The 27,543-nt window shown below is 49.1% G+C and overlaps 1 protein-coding gene across 2 annotated transcripts in view; it reads left to right on the top strand.

The window, feature by feature from the left end:
* The first annotated feature begins 96 nt into the window (after positions 1-96).
* KAT6A (lysine acetyltransferase 6A) overlaps positions 97-27,543 on the top strand; it is a 33,738-nt gene continuing 6,291 nt past the window's right edge. Inside the window, exons 1-16 of one of the 2 annotated variants that reach the window (XM_075272750.1) lie at positions 97-172; positions 2,563-3,380; positions 17,321-17,429; positions 18,079-18,194; positions 18,555-18,636; positions 18,745-18,880; positions 18,970-19,259; positions 19,379-19,485; positions 21,256-21,371; positions 21,770-21,911; positions 22,852-23,013; positions 25,078-25,171; positions 25,317-25,548; positions 25,629-25,827; positions 26,276-26,803; positions 27,202-27,481. In XM_075272750.1, the coding sequence (XP_075128851.1) occupies positions 2,787-3,380; positions 17,321-17,429; positions 18,079-18,194; positions 18,555-18,636; positions 18,745-18,880; positions 18,970-19,259; positions 19,379-19,485; positions 21,256-21,371; positions 21,770-21,911; positions 22,852-23,013; positions 25,078-25,171; positions 25,317-25,548; positions 25,629-25,827; positions 26,276-26,803; positions 27,202-27,481 (3,187 nt within the window). In that variant the 5' untranslated portion in view covers positions 97-172; positions 2,563-2,786. Of the gene's footprint in view, positions 173-2,562; positions 3,381-17,320; positions 17,430-18,078; positions 18,195-18,554; positions 18,637-18,744; positions 18,881-18,969; positions 19,260-19,378; positions 19,486-21,255; positions 21,372-21,769; positions 21,912-22,851; positions 23,014-25,077; positions 25,172-25,316; positions 25,549-25,628; positions 25,828-26,272; positions 26,804-27,201; positions 27,482-27,543 lie in introns of both variants that reach the window. The other variant, XM_075272749.1, reaches the window with a different exon arrangement.

Below are 27,543 nucleotides of genomic sequence, written 5' to 3'. Positions count from 1 at the left end.
TCTTCCGTCCTGCTCCCCCTCCGCCCCCCGCGCTCTTCTATTCACCTCAGCACCCGCCCGCCGCGCTCTTCCCAGCTTCGCCTTACCTCCCCGGGTTTCAGCTTTCAAGATGGCCGCCGCATCAGCCCGGGGTGTCTCCGCGCTCCGTCGCTGCTGCCTCCTGGGACTCCCGGTAAGAGAACTGCCCCGTCTTGTTTTTTTCCTCTTCCCCCCTGCCCGTTGCTTATCCCTGGCTCACAGGGGATCTCCGTGTAAGCGCCCGGCTCCACCCAGGGCCGCCTTCCGACCTCTTGGCAGGCCCTGGCCTAAGGCCTACGCCGCCTCAGCGAGCCGGGGACTTGCGTAGAAGTCGCGGCCGGGCAGGTGCGCAGGGGGCTGGCGTTGTGTGAAGCTTCAGCCTTAGGAGTATATGGGATGCTTGTATGTTTACTATTGATGCTGGTGAGTCTGTGCCTGTCAGCAGGGAGCCATCCTCAGCTCATGGATGCTCCAGGCAGGGCTGATCATACCCAGCTGTGCCCCTGTGTGACTGCACACAACCAGAGCACCCCAAGTCCCAGCATGTCCTGCACGTGTGTGTGTGTACGTGTGTGTACGTGTGTGTGTACGTGTGCGTGTGTACGTGTGCGTGTGTGCTGCTGTTATGTGTAGTCAGATACATTTTCCCCAAATCTCTCTGGTCTCCTCCTACCTAAGTAACTAGTGATCTGTGCTGTCTGAGGTGCTGTACAACAGACACTATATGTGAGCGCCATTGTGGCGGTCTGAGGTCATGTGACTCCGCTGCCTGGCTCTATATGTACTAATGGCCGCCCATTCAGAGGGTATGTTTTGTTTTTGTTGTGAAAGCTGAACTGTCTGCATTAGTGTCTATGTGGTCATGTACATTTCCTGCCCTGTGGCTGTGTGGTCATGTCACTTTCTCCTCCTCCCCGTGGCTGTCTGGTCATGTCACTTTCTCCTCCTCCCTGTGGCTGTCTGGTCATGTCACTTTCTCCTCCTCCCCGTGGCTGTCTGGTCATGTCACTTTCTCCTCCTCCCCGTGGCTGTCTGGTCATGTCACTTTCTCCTCCCCGTGGCTGTCTGGTCATGTCACTTTCTCCTCCCTGTGGCTGTCTGGTCATGTCACTTTCTCCTCCTCCCCGTGGCTGTCTGGTCATGTCACTTTCTCCTCCCTGTAGCTGTCTGGTCATGTCACTTTCTCCTGCCCCGTGGCTGTCTGGTCATGTCACTTTCTCCTCCCTGTGGCTGTGTGGTCATGTCACTTTCTCCTCCCTGTGGCTGTCTGGTCATGTCACTTTCTCCTCCTGCCCCGTGGCTGTCTGGTCATGTCACTTTCTCCTCCTCCCCGTGGCTGTCTGGTCATGTCACTTTCTCCTCCTGCCCCGTGGCTGTCTGGTCATGTCACTTTCTCCTCCTGCCCCGTGGCTGTCTGGTCATGTCACTTTCTCCTGCCCTGTGGCTGTCTGGTCATGTCACTTTCTCCTCCTCCCTGTGGCTGTCTGGTCATGTCACTTTCTCCTCCCTGTGGCTGTCTGGTCATGTCACTTTCTCCCTGCCCTGTGGCTGTGTGGTCGTGTGACATTTTTCTCATCCCGTGGCAGTCGTGGCATTCAATGACAGTTGTTCCTAGAAATTGGTTTTCTGTAGAAGGTGAATCTTGCACTAGGGCCCTGTTCACATTACATTTGTGATGTACACTCAGACGCCCCTGTTGATGAAGTGATCTCTGGGGTGGGATATCCCGAAAAGCATGTCATGGCATGGCTATGTTGTACATACTACATGGTGTAGGCCTGATCTTTGAATTGGGAGTCTCTTGTTGCCGTATGCCACTGTTATGACGTGACCGGGGCCTTATAACGGCTCCCGCAGAGACCCCCACTCATCAAAACTTCAGTCACTATGGCATGTTACACGTTTCCTGGAGTGCTGGCTGCCTGTTAATGGATGCACAGTGTAGACTCACTTAAAGATGGTGGATGGTAACATGAGCGTTGAATGATCTTACTGGATTTAGGTAGGACTGTCCACGTTACTGTAAGAATGGATTAGGCTTGGTTCACACTAGCACAAGCAATGTCTTGTGTGCGTCGGTTATTCCTAGGATAGACTGTGGGATTCCGATGGATGCTTTTTAGTAGCCGTGTATATTAGATGGGACTGGTCAATCTATAGGACGTCCTGGGGTCCCCCCTATCAACGTGCCAGATGTTTAACTCTTTGAGATCGACTGACACCAGTGGCTTATTCCTCTCTCCACGTTGAGAACATGTGCACGCTTGGCTGGAGTCTGTGCATGTTTATGGGGGGGTGTTGGAAGTAAAAGCTGTCTACCAGACAAGTGTACGGCCAGTGTGTTTCCATAGCTTGAATTAAAATTTGGCCCAACCAAAAATGGTTGCTGTATTTTCTGGTTGTAAGCAGTTGCATCGGATGCTTATAGTGACTTACCGGGCTGGAGAGGAGTTTGGTAGCCCTTGGCCATCTTATTCTGTGTAATGTCCCCCTTCTTTTGGGCTGATGTGACATCCCTTCTTATATTCTCTTTTCTATTCCCAGGTTTGAGCATCTCTTTGTCGATCCCGGTCATTCTCCGCAGTAGCTGGTATTGAACTCTCAACGTCTTCAAAGTTCTTGTCTCTCCCTACCAAGACTCGTGGACTTTGGTGAGGTTGGCTTGAGTGGAGCTTGGTGTGTGCTATGGTGAGCCAGCCTCCGGGCAGCGCCAGCCTCCTTTCCTCCCTCCAGGACCAGGGCTAAACCTCTATGGATATACAGTCATCATGGTGAAGCTGGCTAATCCTTTGTATACGCAATGGATCCTGGAGGCCATCAGGAAGGTGAAGAAACAGAAGCAGCGCCCCTCAGAGGAGCGTGTCTGCAACGCCGTGTCCACGTCGCACGGCCTGGATCGTCATACTGTCTTAGAGCAGCTGGAACTCAGTGTTAAAGATGGAACAGTACTTAAGGTTACCAACAAAGGGCAAAACTCCTACAAAGACCCTGATAACCCAGGCCGTCTGGCACTGCCTAAGACTGGCAGGAGCCCAGGGCGACCGGAGGGTTTGGACTGGCAGCGGCTCTTGAGGAAGGCTCTAGAAGGGCTCTCGGAGCCAGGGGGATCTTCTTTGAAGAGCATTGAACGCTTTCTGCGCAGTCAGAGGGATGTTGGGGCAACTTATGGGGGCAATACAAGTCCAGCTTCAGCTTTCCACCAGCAGTTACGGCTTGCTATCAAGCGGGCACTGGGCCATGGGAGAATTGTAAAGGAGGGTGCCCTTTACAAGCTGAATCCCAAGCTGATCGAGGTCAAACAAGGATGGGAATCGTTGGCCTCGCTGCCGCCAGTGTGTTTACTGCCTCATGAGAAAGACAAGGTGAGTGATGAGGAATTGTGACTGCAGGGCCAAGTGTATGGTACTGGTGAAGAGAAATCTATCGGTTCCCATTCACATGGCGCCTTGGTTTGGTGCATGTCTAGACGCGGAGTATGTGACTGTGTTCCTTTATTGGTTTCAATGGGGGAAAAACACAATGGAAAGTCATTATTGATCATGTGCCTTTGAGAGCAGACAGTTATTCCTAAAATTGAATTAAATAACTTGCTGAATCTGAATATGCTCTTGAAAGGGGTGTCTGTGACTTGTAACATGGGATTGGTGGGGATTCCGCACCGGCACCCCCGCTGATCAGCTCTTTGACAAAGTCGCTGGGTTTGGATGAGTGTTGCGGCCTCTTCACTGAACACCGAGCACAGCACTGTACGTTTTTACATGGTACAGCAGCGTGTGAGCGTTGCGGCCTCTCCAAACAGCAGATACTTGAGTTGTTTGTCCCCCACTGTTCGTAGTGATGACCTGACCTAAAGAGTGGTCACCAGTATACCGGTCCCAGAAAAATCCCCTTAGAGGGGTTATGCCACAAATAGTATTTATTCTCTATCCAGAAGAGAAATACCTGATCGGTGGGGGTCTGACCACTGCCAAGAATGGTGAGTCCCGATTCGTATTTAGCATAACTACCGCGACTGGTGGTGCACAGCGCTCCCTTTCACTTCACCAGGAGCACCAGAGATGGCCAGGTCTCTGGCATTCCTATTGAAGTGAATTTTTGTGGCATAACCCTTTTAAATACGGTACTACTCCTTATTAGTTGCATCACCATTAGAGATGAGCGAGTACTGTTCGGATCAGCCGATCCAAACAGCACGCTCGCATAGAAATGAATGGACGTAGCCGGCACGCGGGGGGTTAAGCGCGCCGGCTACGTCCAAGCGGAAGTACCAGGTGCATCCATTCATTTCTATGGAGCGTGCTGTTCGGATCGGCTGATCCCAACAGTACTCGCTCATCTCTAATCACCATCACTTCGGTCATTTAAAGGCCTTGTCCAACTTTGCAACCATTTTTCCGGAAGCGTCACTGCAAATAGTCGTGAATGAGACTCTCCGAGCTTTTTGCGTTCACAGCACTTATGCAGAATGATGGTTCTCCATGGTAACAGACTGTAAACAAACCCCGTGTCGGCTGATGCAGCAGTCGCACCTACTTCCAGCTCAGCAGTCTTGTGTGTTACTACAGGATGTAGGGTATTGGTGGCGAGTCGTACAGTTCTCTTGTTAATCTGACGTGGCTCACTACACTGCTGGCACAGAGCGCGGTGGTGATCTCGGTTAATAGTGTAGCTTGCATAACACATGATACATCTGTATTTACTTTCTTATTGTTGAGTTTGTTGCTGCAGGCACTTCTTCGCATTGTGTGCAGCGGGCCTGGATGGATCCCAGAAGTCAGCGAACCTATTTGTGTAGAATTGGTGCTTTGTGGAGGTCCCTATTGGGTCCTGGTGGGATTAGGCTGACCTTTAGACAGGTGAACAACCATTGCTTGCATCCGATCTGTCATTGGCTTTGCCCCTGGAAGTGGTTCAGCAGGCAGTAAAGTGATGCCTTCTTGATTGTCACATGTGGTGGCTTGTCTGCGTACACAACTCCTGACCACTAATGCCCTCAGTCTGTGGGGGTATCTAGTACTAAAAGGCAGATTGTTCACTTGAACCATACAGGTATGAGGTGACTGTTACCAGGTAAGATAAAGGTTTATCCTGTTTCTGCTCCCCCTACGATCAGCCATCAATCTGAGACCTGCAGAGCCCCCGGTAATGTTTACATGCCAGGACTTGCGCTGCTCCCTCGCTCTAAAAACTGTAGCCGTGGGTTTTGATATCGCAGCACCTGCATCCACTGTTATAGTTTATATGGTGAGTGAGCGGCGCGGCTCCTGGCATGTAAACATCGGGAGTTGCGCTAAAGATAGGCCATCATTTACCGTGTCCCTTATACTGTCAGCACTGTTTGAACAGTTTATATGCTTCCAAGAGGAACTACAGAGGAAAAGCACAATGTATAGTTATTACTAGAGTAGAGGTGATGGGTCCCACACACCGTGTAGGTGTCTGGCGTCTCCATATTGGTTCCCGTGATATAGTTTTGCAGTTTTTTTTTTTTGTAAACCTTTGCACGGCTCCTGCTGCGATATTGTGCTGTAAATATGTTGCAGTTGTAATGTGGACCAACACACGTTCATCTGGAAGACATTAACAGATGGTGTCCCTGTATATGTACAGGGACTATTGTAGCGCAGCTGCCAATTCACTCGGCATGTCCTAGTATTGACTCGTTTACCCCTTTTATTGTCATGTAGCGTGTTATCTAGTGATGGGGACCAAACATACATTGGCTATAGTCACACGTGACGGAGTAGTTGCAGAAATTTTGGCTACTGTCCCATTCACCTGAATGGGGTTTGCAGAAACCCATGCACTTGATACTTCATGTGTGCATTGGAACCGTTACCATAAACTTCAGAGATAAATCTGCATTGGCTCTTAGACAATAGGGGCCAGCACACAATTGCATAGATAGCTATGGAGATGAACCTGAATACTCGGTCAGCTCTTACACCTGGGCCACCTGACCCCTGGGATGTTTCTGTCTTGTTCTCTATTGAAATGTGAGATGTAGGTTTGTAGGGACCACCTGCTGGCGTCCGGCTTCAGGGGTTTCACTCTATAAGGGTTGCTTTTGTTGGACAATTGGAAGAGTCCAAGTGGCTCCTGACATGTAGGGTGGCATTTGTCTAAAATAAGTTTGTTGCATGTAGTGCAAGTTTCAAAGGGGTTTCGTGACATTTCCCAGCTATTCATAGGTGTCCGGTCAGCGGGACCCCAGGCAATCCTAAGAGTGACGGTGCTGTAGTGTTCATTGGCTTCAAAAGGAATGGGAAATATAAAGGAATCGCTTCTACTTCGCCCTTCTGCTAAATCCACTTAGGATAGGTCATCAATTGAAGATCAGTGGGGGTCTAATACCCGGGATCCCTTAACATCAGCTACTCGAACCACCTACTTACGCTTTACAGGCCATGTGACGTCCCGTTCCTCAGTCCTGTCCCGTTTACAGCTCAGTCCCACTCTGACACGTGGGGCTAAGCTGCAGTACCAAGCACAGCTGCTATACAAATGTGTGGCCTATTCAGACAGCTGATCAGCAGGGTTCCTGGCTCTGACTCCCTCCAATCTTCAATTCTACTCTAAACAGAGGTTATCAATTATTAAGCCTGGGAAACCCCTTTCAATCGGCGGCCTATGACCTGGGGAGATGGGGGTACTCTAGTGTAACTGTGTGGCTTTGTTATATGGGTTAAGCTCTCCGCACTGACATTGCGCCTCATGAAGTGTTTGGTTACCAAAGGGCTACTTTTCCTATGTGATGCCGTCATTATATCATTGATGGATTCACCCCGAGAATAAAGAGGCCTGGCGCTGCAGGCCCGACACAGATTTTTTTTGTATACAATGGAGCTGCTGACTACTCGCTTAATAGGTCTGCTAAAGTTCCCTGCACCCTGTGTGGGTGGGGTCCTATTGGCTGGACCCCACTAATTGTAGAGAGGCAGCGATATGACGACATGGATGTTGGACCAGCGTGTATTGTATTCACTGCGGTTCTGACCTCCTCAGGCTTATTGTAGATGCCATGTATGCCCAGGTTGGTAAGGACGTAGATCTCAGCTGACATGACTTTGGCCCTCAGTAAGACCTGTCCGTGAGATTTATGAGGGGCTGTCTCGCCTGGCAGATGTGTGCGCTCTGATCTCCTGAATTTTGGAGCTAAAAGGAAGGTAAACAGTGGATTCAGCAATATAAACAGTGGGGGCCCGGGAGCCTCCTTCTCCGTCCAGAGATGTGATAATGAGAGGCATATGGCGATATGGGTGGGGCATCAAATATCGCTCACATTTCTTGGCGTTGGTTCGTTCTTCTTGTGCTCTTGGCAAACAGTTTACAAAGAATTTCCCACCAATGTTTTTATAGACGAAAGCGCCAGCAATTTACTTCAACAAAACAGACGGCTCCTCGGAGCCAGATATGGAGTAAGACTCGGGGTCAGTTACACCGATCAGCCATAACATTAAAACCTGTGAAGGGGAGGGGGATACATTGGGCAGTAAGTGACAAGACGTACACCGTGATGGCCAAGTGACCGGGTCAGAGAATCTCCAACATGGCAGGTCTTTTGGGGTGTGCTGGTATGTAGTGGGTCCGGGAAGGGTCAGGGGCATTCAAGGCTTGCATTATGTGGATGGCCGGTTGTGTATCATGTTCCCTGGGAAGAAGGTAAGCAGGCGGAGGCAGTGTAATGTTCTGGTGTGTCAAGTCCTGGCATCTTATGAACATCACCTACCTAAAGATCAGGGCGATTACTTGGCATCCAAATTCCCCAGATCGCACTCCTGTCAACCTTCTTTGGGTCCAAGCCTAATCTATTGAAACTTACAGGTCCTAAAGGTATACTCCAAGACTTGTATGAAGAATAGGTTATCAATATTTAATCGGTAGGGGGTCCCATACCTGGACTATAGTATTTTGTGAGTAAAGATCAGTGTCAGATAGTAGCGGACATCTTTAGAGAGCCCATGCCTTGAGGAGTCAGATTGGGGGACCTACACTTTATAGAATTTGTGCATAGTAATGCGTTGACAGCAATGATCCTTTTGTTCCATAGCTGTCCATTGACTTCCAGTAGTGGATACGATCATACTTCCATGAATATTTTCCTTGGTTTTATGCCTATTACCCCCCTCCCTATAGTGATGAGGAGACATGCGGACCACTCTACAGAACTAGATGATGGTTTTGCTACAGTACTTCATTTCCCGGACGTTACATTGACTTGCATTGTTGCTGCCAGCAAATGAGCGGTCAATATGACCTGGTCCCTGAGCGTGTACAAGCTGTGTACTCTGATCATGGACTGGTCAGATGCCGGGGGTTAGTGGTTATTCCACTGACACCTTTTCTATGGAGACTGCTCACTGGCTTCTAGTGTGTGCTGATGGCTCCTAATGTCTACAGGGTTATGGCCACCCCTGTATTAGACATATTGGGCTCCTCCAGCGTATCAGATAGGCCAGGCGTATTGTCTCTTTGCTGTATGTGATGATATAGGGGTTCATGTTAGTCAAGATGTGTCCCCGTAGCCCTGTCACTGTTCATGCACTCAGGACTGAAAAAGAACGATCTGACATTTTGCGACCCATTGCCTTATTTGTTTGGTAATAGTCAGGTAGTTGTGCAGACGTGGCCAGTATCTCAACGTGGCCTGTAGTGTTAAACCGTACAAGGCCAGACAGATCCCAGTTGGGCGGTGCCATTCAGGAGTTATTGACTATTGATCAGCAATGATCTGGTGGGCTGAATGGCTCTTATAGGTCACATCCCTGGTCTGTAGGGGACAGCTGGACAACCAACATGTAGGAAAAGCAATTCAACAGATGGCCGTGTTGAGACAGATGCTACTGATGTGACGTCCGGGTCACCACAACTCTCTGCAGTTGTTATAAATCTTGGACTTCAAGAACGTGTCCTATACTCCAGTCATCCAACTCTTCCGACTTGGCCTGATTTTTCCATTACTTCTTGCCACTTTGTACCAATCGGTGGGGATTTGAGAGATCCCTGTACATATTAGTTTGTTGGCTCATCTTAAAATTTTTAGGTTTTTTTTGTAATTTTTCCCCTATAGAGACCTCTACTTTACTCCTATAAGAAATCTGATTGGCCTCTGTTTAACATATACATTGGAAAAAGCTATCCATATATATTGTTCTCAATGTTTAGGCATAAGGTACTGAAAAAAATACCGCTGGTTAATGTTTTTTCATACTCGGATGCTTGCACATTACATAGAAGTACAGACCTGTATTGATGTGAATAAAGCACTTGGGGTGAGATAGAAACTTACTATCTAGCTCCAGCACGCTGTGTCTGTCCTCTCTCTCCCAGCTCCTGCTCACTCTTCCAAGTTTTATAGATGCCCACATGACCCTTAGACTATTTTGCTCTGGCAAAACAGTTTTAGGAAAGATTTCAGGTTAAGTGTCCCTTTAGTGTAGGTCGAGAGAGAATTCGCTCGATCCCCCGATCCCATCTCCTGATGTTCCAGGTAGTTACTGGCGTTACTTATAATCAGTCAGCCCAGGAGGGGGTTCGGGGGCTGGTTCCCATCATGTGACCTGGGAACTAGGCCGAGACCTCTTGGATCTATCTTGAAGAATCCGCTGGATCAGACCTGGGCAATGTATGGCCACGTACGGCCCGTGGGCCACATCCGGCCCTCTGCCTTGTTCTGTCCGGCCTGCATAGCTTTTGGAAGTTTGTTCAAGGACCTGTGATGACATCATCACAGACTATCACCAGGATAGGCTATGACCTGTTAGTGGGCGGAGCCACACGGGACTGTGTGCTTGATGCAAGTTGCCAGCAATGAAGGCTTCTGGATGATAAAGAGAGAAGAGACAGCGTGTGTGAGCAAGAGGGGGGGACTAGGGGCAGATGTAGGGGGGCAGTTAAACTGAATGCACATGGAGGGGGCACATTAAACTAGGGGGCAGATGGAGGAGGATATTAAACCATAGGGAGTAGTTGAAGGGGGACATGTCTGCCTCTAGTTGCCACCAGTTTTATGTCCCCTCTAGCCTCTGCTGGTTTATACTGAGGCACTACTGCAGTGTATAACACACCGCAGTATTGTGACCCCATGCCTATGTATACAGCGCCCAGGTGTGTTGCAGCCATACAAGTATATTATATTATATGCAGTGCTCCTAGTGGCCACGTATAGGTGGTGTGCTATTCCAGGAAGGTAAGGTTCGGCCTTGCAGCGGAGTATCCAGGCTATTTATATCCCTGCTGCTTGTTGTGTGGGTGTCATAGAGAGCAATGCCAAGCGCTTCCTGTTTCCACTAATCCTCGCTCTATGGGAAGTGACATTATGTGTCCTCTCCAATATCTCAGGACGACCTCCAGACAGCGGCCGGACACGGCTACCATGTGGGCCTGGGTCGTCTCTGTAGGATGGGAATGGGCTCAGAGCTGCAGCTTTGGCTGTGACTTGTGAAGTATTTCACCTAAAAACGGGGGAAAATGAATTATTCTCTTTCCATCAAGATGGCAGACTTCTCCTTTAAAGGAATAGTTCATGATTAGAAAAACATGACTGCTTTTTCCAAAAATGGTACCTGTCTGCCGCAGGTCAGCCCTGCTCCATTGAGTCAGGTTGTAGTACCACACTGAACCCATGGACAGGTGTGGTGCTGTATTTTTTCGTTTTGTTTTTATGACTGCCTTTAGTTACCACTAGAAGGCGCTCAGAAGCTTAGTACATGCTGTTTTATTATTCAACTTAAAGGGGATGTCCAGAACTTTGGTCCCGAGCTCCACTTTCTCTTCTTACTCTCTTCTCTTGATCACATGACCGTTCTGCTGCTCAGGCCTTTTCAAATACAATACCAAGCAGAGCCACCAGACAGTGTGTGGCGCTGTGCTTGTGAATAGCATAATCCCAGATACCTGATTTATTGTATACAAAACATACAACTGGCTCTTAAGCTCCCCTAGTGGCAGGTGCAGGTTGTCAGTGTATTGGATTTTACCAGCCTTAAAGGGCTTGTGCAGGACTTGACAATATGGCTGCCTTCTTCTTAGAAAAGTGACGTCACGTCTATTGCGGCAAGTCAGTCCTAGTCGTTTTAATCGGATTGAGCTGTGCTGTGCTGTGTGTGATGTCTGGTATATAGCAGAGTATATAGCCGCCCACACTGACACGGATGAGCGTGTGATGTCTGGTATATAGCCGCCCACACTGACACGGATGAGCGTGTGATGTCTGGTATATAGTGGAGTATATAGCCGCCCACACTGACACGGATGAGCGTGTGATGTCTGGTATTTAGTGGAGTATATAGCCACACGCACTGACACAGATGAGCGTGTGATTTCTGGTATATAGTGGAGTACAGTGTTGGCCAAAAGTATTGGCACCCCTGCAATTCTGTCAGATGATACTCGTTTCTTCCAGAAATTGCAATCACAAATTCTTTGGTATTATTATCTTCATTTAATTTGTCTTCAATGAAAAACCACAAAAAGAATTGTCAAAAAGCCAAATTGGATATAATTCCACACCAAACATAAAAAGGGGGTGCACAAAAGTATTGGCACTGTTTGAAAAATCATGTGATGCTTCTCTAATTTGTGTAATTAACAGCACCTGTTACTTACCGGAGGCACCTAACAGGTGGTGGCAATAACTAAATCACACTTGCAGCCAGTTGAAATGGATTAAAGTTGACTCAACCTCTGTCCTGTGTCCTTGTGTGTACCACATTGAGCATGGAGAAAAGAAAGAAGACCAAAGAACTGTCTGAGGGCTTGAGAAGCAAAATTGTGAGGAAGCCTGAGCAATCTCAAGACCAAGTCCATCTCCAAAGACCTGAATGTTCCTGTGTCTACCGTGCGCAGTGTCATCAAGAAGTGTAAAGCCCATGGCACTGTGGCTAACCTCCCTAGATGTGGACGGAAAAGAAAAATTGACGAGAGATTTCATTGCAAGATTGTGCGGGTGGTGGATAAAGAACCTCAACTAACATCCAAACAAGTTCAAGCTGCCCTGCAGTCCGAGGTTACAACAGTGTCACCCCGTACTGTCCGTCAGCGTCTGAATGAGAAGGGACTGTATGGTAGGAGACCCAGGAAGACCCCACTTCTTACCCAGAGACATAAAAAAGCCAGGCTGGAGTTTGCCAAAACTTACCTGAGAAAGCCAAAAACATTTTGGAAAAATGTTCTCTGGTCAGATGAGACAAAAGTAGGAAAAGGCATCAACATAGAGTTTACAGGGGGAAAAAGAGGCCTTCAAAGAAAAGAAGACGCCCCCTACAGTCAGACATGGCGGAGGGTCCCTGATGTTTTGGGGTTGCTTTGCTGCCTCTGGCACTGGACTGCTTGACCGTGTGCATGGCATTATGAAGTCTGAAGACGACCAACACATTGTGCAGCATAATGTAGGGCCCAGTGTGAGAAAGCTGGGTCTCCCTCAGAGGTCAGGGGTCTTCCAGCAGGACAATGACCCCAAACACACTTCAGGTCAGCACTAGAAAATGGTGGTGAGAGAAAGCCCTGGAGACTTGTAAAGTGGCAGCAATGAGTCCAGCCCTGAATCCCATAGAACACCTGTGGGGGGGGGAGAGATCTCTTGGTGGCAGTTTGGAGAAGGCCCCCTTCACATCTCAGGGGGGACCTGGAGCAGTTTGCCAAAGAAGAAGGGTCTAAGATTCCAGCAGAGCCTTGTAAGAAACTCATTGCTGGTTACCGGAAGCGGTTGTGCGCAGTTATTGTGTCTAAAGGTTGTGCTACCAAGTATTAGGCTGAGGGGGCCAATACTTCTGTCCGGCCCATTTTTGGAGTTTTGTGTAAAATGATCAATGATTTGACTTTTTTTTTCATTCTCTTTTGTGTTTTTTCATTGCAAGCAAAATAAATGAAGATACTACCAAAGAGTTTGTGCTTGTAATCATTATCTGGAAGAAAACGAGGATTATCTGAATTGCAGGGGTGCCAATACTTTTGGCCACACTGTATATAGCCGCCCGCACTGACACGGATGAGCGTGTGATGTCTGGTATATAGCGGAGTATATAGCCGCGTGCACTGACACGGATGAGCGTGTGATGTCTGGTATATAGCGGAGTATATAGCCGCCCGCACTGACACGGATGAGCGTGTGATGTCTGGTATATAGCGGAGTATATAGCCGCCCGCACTGACATGGATGAGCGTGTGATGTCTGGTATATAGCGGAGTATATAGCCGCCTGCACTGACATGGATGAGCGTGTGATGTCTGGTATATAGCGGAGTATATAGCCGCCCGCACTGACATGGATGAGCGTGTGATGTCTGGTATATAGCGGAGTATATAGCCGCCCGCACTGACACGGATGAGCGTGTGATGTCTGGTATATAGTGGAGTATATAGCCGCCCGCACTGACACGGATGAGCGTGTGATGTCTGGTATATAGTGGAGTATATAGCCGCGTGCACTGACACGGATGAGCGTGTGATGTCTGGTATATAGTGGAGTATATAGCCGCCCGCACTGACACGGATGAGCGTGTGATGTCTGGTATATAGCGGAGTATATAGCCGCCCGCACTGACACGGATGAGCGTGTGATGTCTGGTATATAGCGGAGTATATAGCCGCCCGCACTGACATGGATGAGCGTGTGATGTCTGGTATATAGCGGAGTATATAGCCGCCTGCACTGACACGGATGAGCGTGTGATGTCTGGTATATAGCGGAGTATATAGCCGCCCGCACTGACATGGATGAGCGTGTGATGTCTGGTATATAGCGGAGTATATAGCCGCCCGCACTGACACGGATGAGCGTGTGATGTCTGGTATATAGTGGAGTATATAGCCGCGTGCACTGACACGGATGAGCGTGTGATGTCTGGCATATAGTGGAGTATATAGCCGCCCGCACTGACACGGATGAGCGTGTGATGTCTGGTATATAGCGGAGTATATAGCCGCCCGCACTGACACGGATGAGCGTGTGATGTCTGGTATATAGCGGAGTATATAGCCGCCCGCACTGACACGGATGAGCGTGTGATGTCTGGTATATAGCGGAGTATATAGCCGCCCGCACTGACACGGATGAGCGTGTGATGTCTGGTATATAGTGGAGTATATAGCCGCCCGCACTGACATGGATGAGCGTGTGATGTCTGGTATATAGCGGAGTATATAGCCGCCCGCACTGACACGGATGAGCGTGTGATGTCTGGTATATAGCCGCCCGCACTGACATGGATGAGCGTGTGATGTCTGGTATATAGCGGAGTATATAGCCGCCCGCACTGACATGGATGAGCGTGTGATGTCTGGTATATAGCGGAGTATATAGCCGTCCGCACTGACACGGATGAGCGTGTGATGTCTGGTATATAGCGGAGTATATAGCCGCGTGCACTGACATGGATGAGCGTGTGATGTCTGGTATATAGCGGAGTATATAGCCGTCCGCACTGACACGGATGAGCGTGTGATGTCTGGTATATAGTGGAGTATATAGCCGCGTGCACTGACACGGATGAGCGTGTGATGTCTGGTATATAGCGGAGTATATAGCCGCCCGCACTGACACGGATGAGCGTGTGATGTCTGGTATATAGCGGAGTATATAGCCGCCCGCACTGACATGGATGAGCGTGTGATGTCTGGTATATAGCGGAGTACATAGCCGCCTGCACTGACATGGATGAGCGTGTGATGTCTGGTATATAGCGGAGTATATAGCCGTCCGCACTGACACGGATGAGCGTGTGATGTCTGGTATATAGCGGAGTATATAGCCGCGTGCACTGACACGGATGAGCGTGTGATGTCTGGTATATAGCGGAGTATATAGCCGCCCGCACTGACACGGATGAGCGTGTGATGTCTGGTATATAGTGGAGTATATATCCGCCCGCACTGACACGGATGAGCGTGTGATGTCTGGTATATAGCGGAGTATATAGCCGCGTGCACTGACACGGATGAGCGTGTGATGTCTGGTATATAGCGGAGTATATAGCCGCGTGCACTGACACGGATGAGCGTGTGATGTCTGGTATATAGCGGAGTATATAGCCGCGTGCACTGACACGGATGAGCGTGTGATGTCTGGTATATAGCGGAGTATATAGCCGCGTGCACTGACACGGATGAGCGTGTGATGTCTGGTATATAGCGGAGTATATAGCCGCCCGCACTGACACGGATGAGCGTGTGATGTCTGGTATATAGCGGAGTATATAGCCGCCCGCACTGACATGGATGAGCGTGTGATGTCTGGTATATAGCGGAGTATATAGCCGCCCGCACTGACACGGATGAGCGTGTGATGTCTGGTATATAGCGGAGTATATAGCCGCCCGCACTGACACGGATGAGCGTGTGATGTCTGGTATATAGCGGAGTATATAGCCGCGTGCACTGACACGGATGAGCGTGTGATGTCTGGTATATAGTGGAGTATATAGCCGCCCGCACTGACACGGATGAGCGTGTGATGTCTGGTATATAGCGGAGTATATAGCCGCGTGCACTGACACGGATGAGCGTGTGATGTCTGGTATATAGCGGAGTATATAGCCGCGTGCACTGACACGGATGAGCGTGTGATGTCTGGTATATAGCGGAGTATATAGCCGCCCGCACTGACACAGATGAGCGTGTGATGTCTCCGGCCGGGGGGATCTCTCGGCTGATAAACAAGCGTCTCGTATTGCCGTAGTCCTGGCTCGGGTTCTCTGCAGATGGAGGACATCTGCTGCGAGTGGTGACACTTAACCAGGCAGCGGGGGACAGCTGGGAGCCTGGCCAGACCTTAAAGAGGCATTGTATGCAGGCGAGACATGGCCGCTAATGACTGCGCTCCGGAAGGACGGCTCCGCTCTCATCTCTCCTATCCTCTGCTCTTTTATCCAGGATTATGTTTTTTTGTTGTTTTGTTTTTTTTCCTCACCTGTTTTTATCCATTTATAATGGAAGTGCGGCATATGTTGTGTCGTCTGCGGCCGCCCTCGGTCACGTGTGTACATGTAGCCATAGTCAAGTCTTTTCTGGTCACTGAATGGCTGATAACAGGGAACAATAGATCACAATGGTATTTTATCACACCACAGGACAGGGAGACCCCATCCTCATGGCATCTGAGGGGTTAAATGTCCTGTGCATATCACAATGTAATTGTATGTCAAGGTGTCTTAAAGGGTCGTTACAGTCTTATATTATACTATTATAGATGTCTTACAATGGGGAGGGGGGGGGGGTCAGGAAACGGGGCCCACAATTTCCATAGAAGTGAATGGAGCAGCAGCACTTCAGACAACCCTTCTCCGGTCGCTGGCGGTACCAGGTCATACCCCCCCCCCCAACAATCAGATGAGGGGGATGTATATCAGCCATAATGTCCAGTTATGTCATGCTGTGAGGGATTGGTACAGATAACTCTTCGGCCGGCTCTGGCCTTGTCTTAGTGATATTGTATGATGCCGAACCTCCTGCCGAACTGTGAGGTGCTGGGAGTGTTTTATAGGACACGGGCATGGACCTCACCCTTGGGTGGCCGCTCGGCCATCATCTTCTCCGGGGACAGGATTATTAGTCTATTCACTGGTAGATGCAGAACTCCCTAATATGTGTATATGCCCCCGTATGGGTAGATACTCTTGATGGGGACTTTCAGAGACCTATTTTGGCAGGTTGGCCCACCATTGATCCCATAGAGGTACAACCTTGGGGTGGGCGCTGCAGCTATTTCTCCATATCCAGCACAGCGCCCCTCCTATCATAGGGGCCACATATGATATTACAGCTCAGCCCCACTCACTTAAATGGTTGTGAACCTTTGCTGTACCATGTGACTGATAAACATGAAGAAGCCACCACAGCGCTCATGATATACCTGTGTCTGGATCTTGTAACCACCAGTGACAGACCGACAACCCCCTAATAATCTGTGATGGCACATGTGTAATACTTGTATATACTGTAATATAAACCCTAATCTACCACCGTACGACCAGGGCTGATCTGTAACGATGGAGACCTATAGGGGGCAGCACATTGACTCCCTGCCCTGCCTGTGCTCAAATCCAACATCACCTGTGTCCATTAGGTGGCGCTATACCTACTAATAACATTTCACATCTTTAATAGAGATGACCATGGCACGCACCCATAGGAATGAATGGAAGTGGCCGGCACACAGACTTTGCCGGCGGCCGGCCACTTAACCCCCTGTGTGCCAGCTGCGTCCATTCCTTCCTATTGGTGCGTGCCTTGGATAGTACTTGCTCATCTCTAAGCTTTAACACTATTCAGACCTAAAGATTTTTTTCCCTCTTGTCTCCTACAGCCGGTCGCTGAGCCCATCCCAATATGCAGTTTTTGTCTGGGAACAAAGGAGCATAACCGAGAAAAGAAACCAGAGGAACTAATATCTTGTGCGGACTGTGGAAATAGTGGTAAGTCTTAGATCCGGGCGCCGGCCTGCCTCTAGTTGCTGCCTCCAACACGTTACTGGAGTTCAGTCTCCCTTTAAGTGGTCAAATCCTTGACCTGTAATGGAAGAGTCTCTGCCATGTAATACTGTGTTATGGCCACTAGGTGGCGCGCCTGAGCTAGGAAATGAGGGATCACATTTGTAATGTGCTGGAAAAAGACTTCACTCTCCAGGGGAAACAAGAAGTGACTGCTGTTAACCCCACGTAGTGTCTGGTGGTGTGTGACGCTCATATAGTTTTAGAGAATTCGGAATATTCCTGTAGATTTAAGAGCTAGGCCATCACTGTCCGTGTAGCTGTAGGATCAGTAGGCATACCATCCTAATAGTTGTCCTGTAGATAAGGTAATGCAGGTGTGTATACACATTGTACAGCCGCCATACTAGAGGTAAGTAGTGCAGTAGTGATGTCTATACTTCCCGGCAGTCTTACCATGTCCCTGGCATCATTGGGTCCAGTTGATCCAAACTTGGCATCTGATATCCTACGGACCTGAGCATGCAAGTCCATGGTATAACAGGGCACTCCAAGTCATGCAGTGTTTAATAACCATTTATGTGATTTTTTTGGTGGTATTTCTGAGCCTCGTGTTGCTTTTCTCTTGTTCTAGGTCACCCGTCCTGTCTCAAGTTCTCCCCAGAGCTTACAATACGTGTTAAAGCCCTGCGCTGGCAGTGTATTGAATGCAAGACATGCAGTTCATGCCGGGATCAGGGCAAAAATGCTGTAAGTTCTTCTATATGGTTAAAGGGATTGGTCCAGGAGCAGCAGGTTTCACCTATGCACAGTATAGGGTCACATCAGGGCTTCGGTGTCCTCTGTGTGAATAGTGCACTTGTGACCAATGCTTCCTACACTGCTATGGGACTGATAGAGATGGCCAAGTCCAGAGCCCGTCAGTCCCATAGAAGTGGTCACACATGCCCAATACTGGTCCGCTCACACCAGGGACTTGGGACCCCTCTTTTCTGGTGGAGTAACTACTGTTCACAGGGCGAGCCGCTTTACTATGAACTGTTATGTGTACAGGACAAAGGAGAAATGATGATGATATTCCGATTTTTATCTTTTTCTTCAACCTATTAGGACAATATGCTATTCTGTGACTCGTGTGACCGAGGGTTTCACATGGAATGCTGTGAGCCGCCTCTTACAAGAATGCCGAAAGGTAAGATTAGCCTTTATAGAATCCCAAAGACCAGATAAGAAGACGCCATCACACCATAGGGACTTCATTATCTCCTGCCTCATCCTAACCTCTGTTCTCTCGCTCCAGGCATGTGGATATGTCAGATCTGTCGACCTCGGAGGAAAGGTAGGAAACTACTTCACAAGAAGGCCGCGCAGATCCGAAGACGTTACACTAACCCCATAGGGCGACCTAAAAATCGCTTAAAGAAGCAAAGTGCAACGTAAGTGTCCTTCACCGCACCGTAGGTACAAAGGGATCGCTCCTTGTAGACCTTGATGCGTGTCATTGACCTGCTCCTTTACATTATAGGACAAAAGCCCCATTTGGAAAAGGTCGGGGCAGCCATGGCCGAGGAAGGAAGCGTAAGATGTCCTCATGTACGTCCTCATCGTCAGAAGAGGACAGCAGGAACTCCGAGCCCTCACATGGCTGCGGCACCGCCGTTCCGTTCAACAAAAAGACAAAAGGTCTTATCGACGGGCTGACAAAGTTTTTCACTCCCTCTCCTGATGGACGCAAGGCACGAGCAGAGGCGTTGGACTATTCCTTACAGCGATCACGCAAGAGGGGACCACGGAAATCTGGGCAGTCCGATTGGGGTAAGCAGGGGGTGTAAGGTCTGCTAGGGAAAGGGAGGGTTGTCATTTAAGACAGGTTGGATACAGGTCACAGTTGTGGGCTCTTCCTTAATCCTAACCCTTGTTTTCTCCATGACCAGACAATCATGATGGTTGGGATAGCAAAGGGGATGCGGACGATCGCCTGGGATTGGTTTCTGAAAAGGAAATTGAGCTCTTTGAAGACATCCAGCAGCAGGCACTGCAGGTAAGGGGTTTGGGCATTTGTGTCCCCCTGCTTTTGTCCAGTGTGGTGTATGGTGGTTTTCATACAGAATGACGCATTACACCGTATGTGAAAAGTGAAATTATTGTTTAATAAGAAGTAAAGTTGGATTGGCCAAAGATCTTATTTCCAGTTGCATCTTCATGGTTGTCCGGTTCCACCGAAATCAGCAGGTCCGGCTGCCGTACATCTAATGTGGGGATCGGCAACCTTCAGTGAAACTACAACTCCCAGCCTGCACCAGTCACTTATAGGAGATATTAGTTTGGCAACCGCTGTAGTGCCGAGAGTTACCAATCCCTCAATTTAGACGTACCTCAGATGAACCCACTGATTTTGGGCTGACTGGTCGACCATCTCATGTGTACGGTTGTGATCTGACCCGTCCACAAAGTCAGGAGACCGAGAGCTGGGCATATTGGTTCGCTTCATCCCCAAAGCCGATGGCAACATTCTTCCTATTAATAACAGATGCATATTTGGCCAAGTGTGAGTGGGACCTCAGTGTGAGATTTTAAAGGGGTTTTCTGGCCCCAAATAGTTTTTCATACTGATGACCAATCCACAGCATAACTCACGAGTATATGATCTGTCGGGGGCCCACACAGATCAGCTCTGCCAATGGATAGGCAGCGTGTGCGGCGCTGCTCCTATATAAGTAATAGGAGTGGCACTGCAATGCCCCAGAAGCACTGCTACGCTGTGAACAGGGCTACTGTGACGCTCCTATTACTTGTATGGGAGCGGTTTTACACATGCACCCCCTCCCCAGCACCCAGAGGCTGCTTCAACAGCTGATCTGTGCAGGGTCCGGGTGTCAGACCACCACAGATCACATACTGATGAGTTATCCTGTGGATCGGCCAACAGTATGAAAAACAGATTTGGGGCCGGAAAACTCCTATAATATAGAGCAGGGGTAGGGAACGTACGGCTCTCCAGCTGTTGCAAAACTACAACTCCCAGCATGCATACTGGCTCTGCTGTTCTGGGAACTCCCATGGAAGTGAATGGAGCATGCTGGGAGTTGTAGTTTCACAGCAGCTGGAGAGCCGAAGGTTCCCTACCCCTGATATGGAGTATCTATCTGATGCTAGGATCAAGTTTTTGTGGTGGACGTGGCTTTTCTTAATGGTCAGAGCAGCTGATTTTTACTTGTGCCAGTAAAGGTTTGTGCGCGGCTTCCATAACTCGCAGCATGTCAGGCGGTCGGTCGGCTCCAGCAGCGCTCCGGACACTTGGTCACTTCCTTGGTATCCAGCTGGTTAAATGATTTGTCCCTGAGGCTGATCACAGCTGTGATTGTACCCGTGGGAGAAATGAGTAGTGCTGTCACCTAGGCACAGGCTGGGAGGGGAGGGAGCGGGGAGGAGAGCGCCCAGGGGAAGGAGCGTGACAAACAAGTGCCTGGATCCGAGCACTGGAAAGGGGAAGGGGAGTGACAGCACCTGAAGTGCTCCCGACCCCACCACCGCATAGTACAGAGCAATGTGTAAGCAGCTCTATTGGAGTCCTGGGACCACATTGACCCTGGGCATACAGCTGGAGGAAGGATTGAGCCGAGAAGTCACTCAGGTTAGTGGAGTCCTTCCATCTTCTGCCGCGGCTGTGTTACACATGACGCCTGAGTGAGTGCCATGGCATAATGAGTCCATTGCTGTAGTATTAGGTTTATACCCATTTGCAGCACTTTTTATTGTCCGGTTACGTGGTTGGTCCCTGACCTGGATTTCCCTTGTTTCTCTTTTGCAGAAAGTTGGTGTCAACGGCCCCCCGGACCCCCAGGTTCGCTGCCCATCAGTCATAGAATTCGGAAAATATGAAATTCAGACCTGGTACTCTTCTCCGTATCCACAGGAGTACACAAGGTGCGTACAGCAGTGGCGATGGTCTCTACCTCTGGGAATCCGGTTCACCGGTACACACTGTATACTGGGATTAGATACTTAAAGGGGATGTAGACCGATGACCAGTCTGTAACTGCTCAACCATGTGAACAAGGAATGTGACAACCTCCTAATGAGGGTCTCGCACAGCTTCTCAGCAGGGGTCCTCCCACTTGTCACATATGGGTGAGCAATCCTAAGTGTAGGCCATTGGTATACAAGTCCTGGAAAACCTCTTTTAATGGATATAAAGGTGCAATGCTGCCTAGTTACAAGGGGAAGGGGGATCAGATTCTCAGATGGTTTCACATTACCATATAGAATATACAATTGCAGAGTATAGCATATATACGGTTTCACATTTCCGCTCTCCTCTGCAGGCTTCCCAAATTATACCTATGTGAATTTTGCCTCCGTTACATGAAAAGTCAAACCATGCTACAGCAGCACAAGAAGAAATGTGGCTGGTTCCATCCGCCTGCCAACGAAATCTACCGCAAGGACAACCTCTCCGTCTTTGAGGTAAGTGGGGTCGGGCTTCAGATCGGGTTAGGTGGTGGTGTCTCTTCGCCCGTTCATCCATATTGCGGATGCTGTAGTTTTATCCAAAGCTTAAAGTGGTATTTTAGCGGTGTTATTGAGCTCCTCTTCCTCTACTTATACCAGTGACATCACGGCCATTGGCCAGGGGTCAGCTCATTCTCATTGAGCAGCTATACCAGGCCCAGGCGCTATATACTGCTTGGTATGTTGTCACACAATCTATATCCTAGTCCTACAAGATAGGACCGCAGGGGGGGGGGTGGTATACATCATGACTCTTTCACAGTCCTCACTCGCTGGTATTCAGTGATACCCTACGGTCATATACTGTGCTGTAAGGGATTATGGTGCAGCAGGACGCAGGCTTGGTCTTCCTCTCCAGGGACAGAAGAGCCAGGGTCCTGTTCTTGGGATCAGTGGGTATTCTAGGAGTCAGACCCCCACTCATCACAAAGTTATCTCCTTTCTTTAGGGGATAACCTCATAATTTGGTAAAACAAACCCTTTAAGTGAATTCACTACCGATCGTGCCGCTGTGTTCTAAGTATTGACAGCCCTTTTGTTCTAGAAATAAGTAGGGGTCCCAGCAGCCAGACCCTCACAAAGCTTAGCTTATTCATACCACAGGCTTTCATGGCCGCAACGCTCTGCCCCTTAGAAAATAATGGATCTATTAACTCAAATAATAGAACTTGCTCCCTCGGCCCGTTTTCATGGATCCCTCAATAGACTGAAGCCTATGAAGTGTCTGTGAAAACCGATTACCCCCGAGCACGTGGCCCCTGGCGTGTGAGTAAGCTCTGATTCAATACCCGTTTTTATAGGGTGCCTTACTAGTCTCGGAGTTCCCATTGGGCATAGTGTTTAGTTGACCCAGCGCAGTGAATGACTTAATACGTTGCATTCTTTGTGTCTTCAGGTGGATGGAAAAGTGAGCACCATCTACTGCCAAAATCTCTGCCTTCTGGCCAAGCTCTTCCTGGACCACAAGACCCTATACTACGACGTCGAGCCCTTCCTTTTCTATGTGCTAACACAGAACGATGCTAAAGGATGTCATCTGGTCGGATATTTCTCCAAGGTGAGTAGAAGACACCGACTGCTGAGCGTCGCTCCCCAGAGTGTTGGCGCTCTGACTCAGCTGATTCCGAAAAGTAGGTTACACAAGATTGTAGCTTATTCCTAATTCTGTACCAACCAGGGCCCGGCCATGTGTGCTCGTGACAATGTGCCGGTGTCACGGTGACCTTCTTACACGGCGTGCCGCAGACCGCGCCTACAGCTTTCATCGTGTATGTGATGTCCACGTCCACAGTATTCTTTTATGGAGATGTCCGTCATTTTGATCTAAAAATAGGAGGGCTTGTCTTCTGGTTTCATTACAAGATGATGGAAGGAATATAATGAAAGTGTTGTGGATCTTTGTCCTTGGACGCCATGATATTAGTTTGCACGGGTTGATTTTGCATAGGACTGCAAGTAGGCATAGTGTATAGCTGGTGGTGTAGTCTGTGATGATAAAAAAAAAAAATAAAAAATAAAAAATTGTAATCTTGCAACGTTTCTGGGTTGCCACAGTGGGAAATGTTGTTCCAAAAGGTGGCGCTAGGAGCACCAATGAGGTCTTGTGTTCATAGTCACCTATAGATTCTAACGCCATTGTGTGATAGGGGAGGCATAATCACGTCCGTACATGTGGCTATACCTGTACTACAGTTTTACTGCAGACCCCCACTGATCAAACATTAAAGGGGCTTCCTGGCTTACCAATATGTGATCAGTGGGGGGAGAGGGGGAAATCTGACACCCTGTACACCCCGGACACCCCAGATTAGGTGTTGAGGTGAGTGCTGTGGCCTTGTCATTGATTTATCAAGCACCGCACAGTATATAATGTAGGGGCTGGGCGTGGTATTGCAGATTATCCCCGTTCACTTGAATGGGACTGAGCTTCCGCTGTACCATGTAACCTGATGAATGTGACATCTGCAGCACTCATCTCTTCAAATAGCGAATTGTGGGAATCCTGGGTGTCTGGCCTCCACCCATTGCATATTGCTGACTATTAAAGGGATTCTACCACTAAAACGCGGTTTTGTGTGCTATAGACGTCAGTATAGCCTTTAGAAAGGCTATTCGTCTCTTATCTTTAGACGTGATCTCCGCCGTGCCGTTCCTTAGAAATACCGTTTTTTACCGGTATGCTACTGAGTTCTCCGCAACAATGAGGGCGGGCCCCAGCGCTCGAACGACGATGGGGGCGTCTCCACTGCTGCCCGAGAACAGGTTCCAGCGACACCTCCTTCTTCAACACTGGCAGGAGCTGCAGAGGGGCAGGCGGATTAACAGGTTAATATAGTCTTATTATTTTGCAATGTTTTTTTCCCTTTTGGCCCAGTTTTATATGACCTCAGAAGGCCCCCTTAATAAGCCGTCCCGTGGGTAGGCTATTCATGTTTTATTCTTGGATGACCCCTTTATTCAAGAATGTGTTTTTCTTCTCTTAAAACAATCACGGATCTCTGGCCAAAATATTACAAGACCATTATTTTACAGACAGTGTTCCCTGGGGCCCCCCAATATGGGATTTCTGCAAGAGCTGATGACATAGACTTGTAATAGGCTTCACACTGATAATCTGACTGCTCCCATCATAGCAGTGGAAAGAAGCTTATCTAGTCCTTACCACATGGGGGCAGGATTAGACTGCGGATGACATGATGTTCCTGCTTCACCGGCGCCATCCGTTGAGGATGTGAAGTGATGCAAACTTGGGTCCTTTCTGTATTAGCGAGACCAAGAAATCCTAAAGGATTTTTCTAGGTCTTCAGTTGAATAGGGGTCCGACACTTGAGATCATCGGTTTAAATTCTACAAATCAGACCCATTCAAGTCAATGGGGCTGAGCGGCAATACCAATAACTGTTCCTATGCAATGTACAGTAAACACAGCTGAGTGGTGGGGGTCCTAGGTGACCCCCAATGATCTTCAATTGATGACCTGTTCCTCTCGTTCTAAATAGCCAGTTAGTGGATAGCTATACCATGTTATGGCCCGTGTTTAGGGGGCAGTATGTGGTTTGCGCGGGCCTGTAGACGAACGGTCGGCTGTAACATTGCTTTGTCCCTCTCATTTTCTCCTCAGGAGAAGCACTGCCAGCAGAAGTACAACGTGTCCTGCATCATGATCCTTCCCCAGTACCAGAGAAAAGGATACGGCCGCTTCCTCATAGACTTCAGTAAGGAGGGGAGCCTGGGAGAGCGGGAGGGGGACAGAGCCTACTACAAAAGTGTGGGAGAAATCTACAAGTAGCCATTGGTGTCATTGTCTTGTGTATGGCCGCGACATCCTCATTAATCTCGTCTGTCTCTCTCGCCCTTCAGGTTACCTTCTGTCTAAACGGGAAGGCCAAGCCGGGTCTCCAGAGAAGCCACTGTCTGATCTGGGCCGCCTGTCCTACATGGCTTATTGGAAGAGCGTGGTGCTGGAGTGTCTGCACCACAACCGGGAGCGACAACTGAGCATCAATAGACTCACCAAACTGACCGGCATCTGTCCACAGGACATCGCCGCCACCCTGCAGCAGTTACACATGCTGGAATTGCGAGGGGACCGGTAACACTGACTTTCTGTCTTTCTTCTTAATGGTTTACTCTATGATGTGTGCACGTATTAACCTGTTTGTTTCCGGACAGCGTTGTGATGGTGCGACGAGAGCAGCAAATCCAGACGCACATGAGCAAGCTACAAGCCCGGCCTCGGCAAGTGGAAGTAGATCCTGAAGCTCTGAGGTGGACCCCGGTCATTGTCAGCAATTCAGTGGTATCTGACGGCGAGGTGGAGTCTGAGGAGGAGGAAGAGGAGACGGAAAGGCGTCCAATCAATGAGACCAATGTAAGGATCTACATATGGTTGGGTTGTCTGTCTCAATGGGATGAGATTAAAAATCAAACATGGCTGCTCTTGATAGAAAGAGCACCACTAGTGTCCATAGGCTGGGCCTGGAATTGCAGCTCAGCCTCATTAAAGTGAACTATCTTAAAGGGGTTGGCTGGGACTGTAAAATTGAGCTCCACTTCTGTTTATAGGCCATGGCCTTGCTTGAGTTCAATCCCATTCAGATAAATGAGGCTGAGCTGCAGTACCATGCACAGCCACTATACAGCATGAGGCGCAGTGATTGGTAAGCAGTGAAAAGACTATAGTCCCGCACGACCCCTTTAAGGATATCTTTCTGGCACTAGACCCAGGACTTGACTGCTCAGTTCATTCATATTGCATTGTTCTTGTCTCATGCTACAAGACTCATGTGTTTTTCGTGCTAATGTGTTAATTTCAGCAGCCGGTGTTGCGAAGCATGACCCTTGAATATAAGGAGCCGTGTCGTGTGCTGGAGAAAGAGAAGAGCCCACCAAGTTGTCCTGTCAGTCCATCCTCCCCAGAGCCCTGCTTCCCACATCCCCGGCAGTTCCAAGATTTATTATGCAGCTTGCCTACTAACACTCGACCAGCAGTTAGGGGGCGCCGAGGTAGACGTGGAAGAAGGGGTCGTGCTCCATGCTCCGCTTCAAACCGAAGTGCTGACCTTCTGCGGTTACTCGCAAGAGAAGCCCCAGGACCTCCGAGACGTACCGGCGAGCGAGGGCGCTCTGGTTCTCGTAGAGGTCGGCTGAAAAGGCTGGCGGACTCTGTGCTGCGGAGGGACTTCCTGGAACATCAGCAGAGGCTCTCCCAGCGCTACGAGACGGAGCGCCCCCAGCTGAGGAGGTTTAGTGAGAGCAGCGAGGAAGAGGAGGATGAGGAAGAAGAGAATCACAGCCTGAGGTCGGACTCCCCACCAATACTAACCAAACCCACGCTGAAGCGGAAGGTAACTGGACACTTCAAAATGCAGTTTAATTTGCTTGTAGTATTTGGGTGGGGGGGTTTAAACGGCTAAATCCAGGAGCTTTGTATGTGTATGAGAACCGCACCAACAGTGTGTGTAGGTCATGTGTGATATTGCAACTCCATCCCATTCACGTTAATAGGGTTGAGCTGCAATTCCAGACAAGGCCTATTGAATAGAAGGGCGCTGTTTCACAACTCTTTTCAGAAGTTAAGCAAGAACTAGAAGCAAAGCTTAGTGGGATGGTAGAAGATCGGGACCAGATCGTAGCCATTTAGTCCTTTACCAAGATGTATGGGAGCACTTGGCGCACTATAGAGGTGGTGGGAAATCCCTAAACTGATGTATGGTTATATTTTCACCCGCCCTTCTCTTCCTAGAAGCCTGGCCCTCATCGCAGAAGACGTGTGAGGCGGCGCAAACACCATCACAACAGCAGTGTTGTGACAGAAACCATTTCCGAGACCACCCAGGTTTTGGATGAGCCATTTGATGACTCTGACTCGGAGCGTCCAATGCCAAGACTAGAGCCAGAAGAGGAAAGCAATGGCCGCGGAGCCTCATTACCACCGGACTACTTCCCCTACCTCACCCCGCATCCCCTGCTAAGAAGAAACCGCCCATTAGGCAAGAGGAGATCTCTAAGTCAGCAGCTAGAAGGTGAGTTTTCAGCAGCGGTCTTTTTGTGTGACCCGGTATTGGTTGTGATGTGTGTATGGATA

Source organism: Leptodactylus fuscus, chromosome 5 (genome assembly GCF_031893055.1).
Source record: "Leptodactylus fuscus isolate aLepFus1 chromosome 5, aLepFus1.hap2, whole genome shotgun sequence".
In the NCBI taxonomy this organism is placed as follows: domain Eukaryota; kingdom Metazoa; phylum Chordata; class Amphibia; order Anura; family Leptodactylidae; genus Leptodactylus; species Leptodactylus fuscus.
The sequence above is the reverse complement of the archived record's forward strand: the minus strand, read 5'-3'. Positions and strand labels throughout refer to the sequence as shown.